The sequence below is a fragment of the Nematostella vectensis genome, chromosome 14 (assembly GCF_932526225.1).
Source record: "Nematostella vectensis chromosome 14, jaNemVect1.1, whole genome shotgun sequence".
NCBI classification, from domain to species: Eukaryota; Metazoa; Cnidaria; class Anthozoa; order Actiniaria; family Edwardsiidae; genus Nematostella; species Nematostella vectensis.
This window is the reverse complement of record NC_064047.1, coordinates 8,284,131-8,292,993: the sequence shown is the minus strand read 5'-3', so window position 1 is coordinate 8,292,993 and position 8,863 is coordinate 8,284,131. Positions and strand designations below refer to the sequence as shown.

Sequence of the window (8,863 nt, the reverse complement as noted above, 5' to 3'; positions counted from 1 at the left end):
GACTCAAACTCTCCAGCTACAAATATGACCAGTGGGCCCAACAAAGCCCAACATTTTACACCAATAAATAGCCCCTGCCAGGCGTATACCCATGAACTGATTATGGAGGGTGCGCAGTCGTATGTATCATATGGACAAAAAACATTTTGGACGGTCCTTCAATAAGAAAGGACCTTCTTTTGAGTGGCCAAGAGGGGGATGCATGTACAGTAGGTCTTCTCCCCCTCTAGGCCGCCAAAAGGTGCATCTGCAGCTTTCCCCCACTCAAAACCTGACCCTGAACTTATAGCCCCAAATACCTGACTTTTCATCGCTTTTCCAAGCGCCAATTTTACAATAACGAGACTGTACATCATTATGAGTTGATTAGAAACACCATTCTTCTTTTTCATGTTGACAGAAAAATCTTATTTCTTGCGGGAGGCAATGTTGAGCCCAAAAATTACCCACAATGTCTTCTACAGCCATGCCATTTTTGTTTCTGGCCCCCAGTCATAATAATATCCGAGTATACCCCAAGGTTCTAGCATAGGATACCATGGAAAAGAAAAATGTAATTACTGTATATCAGTATTTCTAATGAATCACACTGTACATACCTTGTTTCCCATGGCAGTACTAAAGGTCAGGGGGTGTCGCTTTGCTAGTAAATAATACCTCAGCCGAGAATTTGGGATTCCAAACTGAGGAGAAGACACAATAAAAGAATTACAGAAAGCCAAAAGTATGTAAACTAGCGTCTTTTAGACGACAACAGAGGCAAGGGTGGTGTAAGTCTGTATTGCTATCATATTAATTTGATTATGGCCCAATTCAGTAGATGGTGCTGTATTTAAGTAGAAACAACGGCACGTGAAAGTCAGCGACAAGGCCAAAAATCGGAGGTTTTGAATCCTGTTTAATTAGATTACATATATTCCATTGGGGGTCTCAGCGCCTCGGCAAATCTCGGATTTACCCATCGCTACCCCTATCGTTTAGCAATTGTGATTACAGCGATCAAAACATCTAAACTAACTATTATTACATTGCTCGTCGTCAAGGAGGGCGAGCACGCAGCCATATCCTAGCATTCGAATTCGCAGAGAGCCGACGGATAAAAAAGCAAAGAACGTCATCCTATGCACGCTTGTACATTATCTAGGGACGCGGTTCATCACAGTACTGGGAAGCCTAATGCGCGGTAACCCTCCACTGTTATCTTTACCATTTACCATTGAATCTGGCCGCTACAAAAGTGTACCTTGATAGATTGAACAATTATTTGAACTAGTGATCCTAGTATGGTGGTTGGTGTTTGTTTCGCAGATGAACAGGTTTAGTACAGTGATCATTACATATGGGAATATTTTGGCATGAAGTTACTTATTATTTCTTACCTGCACTGGTGTAAGTAAGAACTCCTGAAATGATATGGTAACATACAATTAATACACACGCAAAATATAAATTACATAAAAAATAATACAATATATCTGATTTCCAAAAAAATTCCTACAAAACATCATAAGCCAAACATAATCTAAGGCTGACTGTATTTGTCAAAACTTGATCCTCCTATAGTCTTCATCTTCAAGTATTGAACATAAACGAGTGTACTGATAACCATTAGAGTACATCAAAGATCAATAGCTCAAAACAGATTTAGTTTATCCAAATCCCAACCTGAAAAGAGTAGTGATTTTCCTTCAGTGTCTGCACAAGATGCTCCCTGTAGAAAGAAGGTTATTATCATAAAAAAAAACACAGCACAGCGTCTCTACTAGACGTTCTCAAAATCTGTTGCTTGGCTTCTGCTGTACTCTCTTGTACCCTGTTTTTGTTTGCTTCCCTAACTGAGGAAAATCCCTAATTAGATCAAGGAAAGAGGGTGACTTAATTTCATCTTCCTGATGCATTGTTTTTTTTTTTTTTACTCTGGCTTGAATGTCTATCACACACACCTTGTATCAGAAGTCTCAAATCCCTTAACGTTTTCGATCAGCCAATACTTGGGAGGATGTTGCAAACTAAAAGTAAAAAAAATAAACAAGGAGGGTAACCATTTAAATTCACATAAATATTTCAATACTGAAATGTTAATTCATTGTCATACTAACCGCTTAAGTAAACTGAGAATATGTAAAAAGCTCAGGGCTCTAGGATCTTTTGATGCACCCTGTAGCCCTACCCTGAAATAAAATAAATGTAGCAAGTTTAACATACAATTGGAGCAATATGTAGAAACACTGAAAGACTGAGGAAGACATTGAGGCTTCTATCATAGGATTTGAAGCAATCAAACACCAGTTGGAAGACTTTTGAAGTTGATGAAAACTGTTGTGAGAAAAATATAACAATGGTAAATTTAAGTATGTTTATGACATGGTGGTGACATTGACATGTACATGGATATAGCTGGCATGGTGGTGACTTCACCTTGTATATAGCTGGAATGGTGGTGACATTACAATGTATATGGCTGTCATAGTGGTGACATTACCATGTATATGGCTGGCATGGTGGTGACATAACCATGTATATGGCTGGCATGGTGGTGATATTATCATGTATATGACTGGCATGGTAGTGTCATTACCATGTATATGGCTGACATGGTGGTGACTTCACCTTGTAGTATATGGCTGGCATGGCGGTGACATTATCATGTATATGGCTGGCATTGTGGTAAATTACCATGTATATGGCTGACATGGTGGTGACATTACCATGTATATGGCTGGCATGGTGGTGACATTACCATGTAAATGGCTGGCGTTGTAGTGTCATCACCATGTATATGGCTGTCATGGTGGTGACATTACCATGTACATGTATATGGCTGTCATGGTGGTGACATTACCATGTATATGGCTGTCATGGTGGTGACATTACCATGTACATGTATATGGCTGTCATGATGGTGACATTACCATGTACATGTATATGGCTGTCATGATGGTGACATTACCATGTACATGTATATGGCTGTCATGGTGGTGACATTACCATGTACATGTATATGGCTGTCATGATGGTGACATTACCATGTACATGTATATGGCTGGAATGGTGGTGACATTACCATGTACATGTATATGGCTGGCATGTTGGTGACATTACCATGTATATGGCTGGCATGTTGGTGACATTACCATGTATATGGCTGGCATGGTGGTGACATTACCATGTATATGGCTGGCATGATGGTGACATTACCTTGTATATGGCTGGCATGTTGGTGACATTATCATGTATATGGCTGGCACAGTGATGACATAACCATGTATTTGGCTGGCATGGTGGTGACATTACCATGTATATGGCTGGCATGGTGGTGACATAACCATGTACATGTATGGCTGACATGATGGTGACATTACCTTGTATATGACTGGCATGATGGTGACATTACCATGTATATGGCTGGCATGATGGTGACATTACCTTGTATATGACTGGCATGATAGTGACATTACCATGTATATGGCTGGCATGGTGGTGACATAACCATGTATATGACTGGCATGGTGGTGACATTACCATGTACATGTATGGCTGACATGATGGTGACATTACCATGTATATGGCTGGCACAGTGATGACATAACCATGTATTTGGCTGGCATGGTGCTGACATTACCATGTATATGGCTGGCATGGTGGTGACATAACCATGTATATGACTGGCATGGTGTTGACATTACCATGTACATGTATGTCTGACATGATGGTGACATAACCATGTATATGACTGGCATGGTGTTGACATTACCATGTACATGTATGGCTGACATGATGGTGACATTACCTTGTATATGACTGGCATGATGGTGACATTACCATGTATATGGCTGGCATGATGGTGACATTACCTTGTATATGACTGGCATGATAGTGACATTACCATGTATATGGCTGGCATGGTGATGACATAACCATGTATATGACTGGCATGGTGGTGACATTACCATGTACATGTATGGCTGACATGATGGTGACATTACCATGTATATGGCTGGCACAGTGATGACATAACCATGTATTTGGCTGGCATGGTGCTGACATTACCATGTATATGGCTGGCATGGTGGTGACATAACCATGTATATGACTGGCATGGTGTTGACATTACCATGTACATGTATGGCTGACATGATGGTGACATTACCTTGTATATGACTGGCATGATGGTGACATTACCATGTATATGGCTGGCATGATGGTGACATTACCTTGTATATGACTGGCATGATAGTGACATTACCATGTATATGGCTGGCATGGTGATGACATAACCATGTATTTGGCTGGCATGGTGGTGACATTACCATGTACATGTATGGCTGACATGGTGGTGACATAACCATGTATATGACTGGCATGGTGGTGACATTACCATGTACATGTATGGCTGACATGATGGTGACATTACCTTGTATATGACTGGCATGATGGTGACATTACCATGTATATGGCTGGCATGATGGTGACATTACCTTGTATATGACTGGCATGATAGTGACATTACCATGTATATGGCTGGCATGGTGGTGACATAACCATGTATATGACTGGCATGGTGGTGACATTACCATGTACATGTATGGCTGACATGATGGTGACATTACCATGTATATGGCTGGCACAGTGATGACATAACCATGTATTTGGCTGGCATGGTGGTGACATTACCATGTATATGGCTGGCATGATAGTGACATTACCATGTATATGGCTGGCATGGTGATGACATAACCATGTATATGACTGGCATGGTGGTGACATTACCATGTACATGTATGGCTGACATGATGGTGACATTACCATGTATATGGCTGGCACAGTGATGACATAACCATGTATTTGGCTGGCATGGTGCTGACATTACCATGTATATGGCTGGCATGGTGGTGACATTACCATGTACATGTATGGCTGACATGATGGTGACATTACCTTGTATATGACTGGCATGATGGTGACATTACCATGTATATGGCTGGCATGATGGTGACATTACCTTGTATATGACTGGCATGATAGTGACATTACCATGTATATGGCTGGCATGGTGATGACATAACCATGTATTTGGCTGGCATGGTGGTGACATTACCATGTACATGTATGGCTGACATGGTGGTGACATAACCATGTATATGACTGGCATGGTGGTGACATTACCATGTACATGTATGGCTGGCATGATGGTGACATTACCTTGTATATGACTGGCATGATGGTGACATTACCATGTATATGGCTGGCATGATGGTGACATTACCTTGTATATGACTGGCATGATAGTGACATTACCATGTATATGGCTGGCATGGTGGTGACATAACCATGTATATGACTGGCATGGTGGTGACATTACCATGTACATGTATGGCTGACATGATGGTGACATTACCATGTATATGGCTGGCACAGTGATGACATAACCATGTATTTGGCTGGCATGGTGGTGACATTACCATGTATATGGCTGGCATGGTGGTGACATAACCATGTATATGACTGGCATGGTGTTGACATTACCATGTACATGTATGGCTGACATGATGGTGACATTACCTTGTATATGACTGGCATGATGGTGACATTACCATGTATATGGCTGGCATGATGGTGACATTACCTTGTATATGACTGGCATGATAGTGACATTACCATGTATATGGCTGGCATGGTGGTGACATAACCATGTATATGACTGGCATGGTGGTGACATTACCATGTACATGTATGGCTGACATGATGGTGACATTACCATGTATATGGCTGGCACAGTGATGACATAACCATGTATTTGGCTGGCATGGTGGTGACATTACCATGTATATGGCTGGCATGGTGGTGACATTACCATGTATATGGCTGGCATGGTGGTGACATTACCATGTACATGTATGGCTGGCATGGTGGTGACATTAGCATGTATATGGCTGGCATGATGGTGACATTACCATGTATATGGCTGGCATTGTGGTGACGTGACCATGTATATGGCTGGTGTGGTAGTGTCATTACCATGTATATGGCTGGCATGGTGGTGACATTACCTTGTATATGGCTGGCATGGCGGTGACATGAGAAAGACATCTGGCTGCAATTTATCAAGTGCCTCAGCTGTCAAACCCTGTCGTGACAATAACATTAGCATGCCATCATCAATCCCAATACTTATTTAAGTCACACAGCATATAGCACAAAAGCATAGCTTTGGGGCACCTTGGTTTCATGAACATATGGCAATGTGCTCGATTGTTTAATCCTTAAATCTAGCAGGTACAGTATTTGGAGTGGAAGTTTGTTTGAAGATACAGTATATGAACACCTGCTAGTTAAAAAGAGGTCACTTATGCAGGATTTTTCCATTGAGTGTGTGAAGCAAAACCAGAGTGATCCGGTGGATTCAGCATTGTTGGACGTTATAAGTTGAACTGCCTTTAAGCTAGTTAAGCTCAGGCTTAACAAGGTTTTTTACTATCCCTATAGAAGGCAAGTAAAGGTATACCAAAATACATTAAATATCCAGATATTAATAGTAAAATTTAGGAGGCAGGGTTAAAGCTCCCCTCTCAGGTATGCCCCTGAACACAGTTCACAAACCTCAATGTTACAGTTCCATATCTTTGTGGTAGGAAAGTTGTGTCCGTATACTGTATTTGCAGTGGTGCTGATCTCAAGGGCTGCAACAACTTCTGCATTCTTTTTGCATCCTGTTAGAAACCACAGCAAATAACCAACATCACAAGCACACTAAATCCACTTGAATTACTGAGAAATGTTATCAATTCAAACAATAAAAAACACCATCTAACATTTATTGGATCAAAAAAATAGTGCAGAGATTAATAACTTAAATTAGATTCTTTAAAAGTAATTTTCAAATTGTTTCTTCTTTACTCTCATGAGCCATGGCAGACCAAGTATCATTGAGCTGGACACAATACAGAAACATTAAGAAAATATGGGGGGCACAGCTATGCCATTTCTGATCATTCCTTATACATCGCGCAGAATGCCTATTGTTCTCCGGACATTCTCCCCGCGAGGGAATAATGAGATGCGATGTAAACATAACTACCATGCTCTAGTGAGCCCGCCGCTCAATTAAGATTGACGGTTGCTGATTGGCTATTTCGCGCCCAGTTAGCTGTCAATCAACACAGCTCAGGGACTTGACCGAGATCCCAAAGCACTAACAGTTAGACAATAGGCATTGAAATTGGTGAAAATTAGTATAGAAATTGAAAACAAAGCAAAATAACTATGTTATTTACTTTTGAAATTAATATGGACAAGCATTGTTGCAATCTAAAACAACCATATTGATGTTTGATATCTTTTTACACACAACAAATGGTGTCGCACGAAAAAAATATGATATCAATAGGCTACAAGACAAAACACCAAAGCTGAGATGTAAGCTTGTGCGTTTCAGCTGATTAGTCACTTTGTGTGAGTTAATGATATTTTTCGGATCACTTGCAGCCTATTATTTGGTTTCTTTTATGGTTTAATAGGGGGCGGAGATTAACGATACCGTGGGAAATACAAACTCTAATTTATATTCTAGATTTTGTCATCGCAAAAAGCACCAAATACAAAATTAAAAATGTCCCAAGGAGGTATTCGCTCAAAAAGCCTGTAATTTGGTAGAAATATAGTTAAACAATGGTTCGATCATTTGCGGGGTTTAGTAACAATTTTAGTTTACGTCTGTCTTTAAAAGAAACTCTGTAAACAGACATTTTAAAAATTCCCATAGGATTTCTGACGATTTCTGCCGGTTTTCTTTGTATTTCGCCTGTTCAATCAAGCATCAGATTTGAATAAGGCGCGCTGAGCCTCGTCACATGACACAGAGTAAATGGCTGCACATTCTGCGCGATGAATTTTTTTAGGATATTGGGGGGGGGCAGTGCCTCTAGTGCCCCGCCCCCTGCTACGGCCCTGCTCTAACTCCATGGCCAGGTTCACAGTATACAAATCAATGCATGTGCTGATAATTGTTTATTGATCACACAAGTTGGACCAAGTTCTAAATGGGGGGTGAATAGGTTCGCAGATCGGCAGATTCGGCCACGAAATGCTAACAGATCACATATTTTGATGATTATTTTAGTGGATTGGTGGATTTTGGAAATATGGTGGATCAAGGATCTGTTGACAATTTGGGTGCGGATTTCGGATTTTGACTGCTTTGACGGTTTTTCGGATTTTAAAGGAATTTCATTTGGTGCTATTGTTTATCTGTCAAACCATGTGGATCTAAAAACATCTGCAGATCCACGGATTTGCCCCGAAAATGTCGCGGATCGGCATATTTACAAACCCCTTTTCACCCCCCCCCCCCCCCCCTATAAGGTCAAATTTGGTCAGAACCCTCGATGAGAAAAGATAAATCAAATCTGCATCTAACTCGACTTTTATCGTCCTAATTTCTAACAAACAAGAACAAACCACAAGACAAGAGGGGGGAAAGGAACCCTTGCCCCTCCCCCCACAACACCACTTTTGCTCAAACCACACAACTATTTGTTCGATTTCGTTGGATAAGTTACTCCGGGTGTATGCGAATAAGTACATAACTTTGGGCTCCCGCGCTGCAAAAATATTTTTTAAATGTTTCCTATGCAGAGCCCCAAATTCCCTATGGACTTCTCCATCGGTCTGACTAAACAACAAACCTTTTAAAGCGTAATGCATGCCTCCAATACCACTATAGAACTCTACAACACGAAAAGTCGACGAGTCCGCCATCTTGACGACTCAAATACTTCATGGGACTCAATAATATTATCCTAGCTCCAAAATCGTTAAGAGCCAAACATATTTCTAGAAAATCATAAAGGATTAGTATCATGAA

The 8,863-nt window shown here is 40.7% G+C and overlaps 1 protein-coding gene across 1 annotated transcript in view; it reads right to left on the bottom strand.

Annotated features, from left to right (window-relative positions):
* Nucleotides 1–8,849, bottom strand: part of LOC5503664 (tRNA (cytosine(38)-C(5))-methyltransferase) — a 13,323-nt gene extending 4,474 nt beyond the window's left edge. Inside the window, exons 1-8 of the mRNA XM_048721968.1 lie at nucleotides 8,685–8,849; nucleotides 6,601–6,710; nucleotides 6,051–6,127; nucleotides 2,100–2,171; nucleotides 1,944–2,009; nucleotides 1,666–1,711; nucleotides 1,380–1,403; nucleotides 600–683 (exon numbers count right to left, since the gene is read on the bottom strand). Coding sequence (XP_048577925.1) covers nucleotides 600–683; nucleotides 1,380–1,403; nucleotides 1,666–1,711; nucleotides 1,944–2,009; nucleotides 2,100–2,171; nucleotides 6,051–6,127; nucleotides 6,601–6,710; nucleotides 8,685–8,757 — 552 coding nt within the window. The 5' untranslated portion in view covers nucleotides 8,758–8,849. The remainder of the gene's footprint in view (nucleotides 1–599; nucleotides 684–1,379; nucleotides 1,404–1,665; nucleotides 1,712–1,943; nucleotides 2,010–2,099; nucleotides 2,172–6,050; nucleotides 6,128–6,600; nucleotides 6,711–8,684) is intronic.
* Nucleotides 8,850–8,863: the final 14 nt, after the last annotated feature.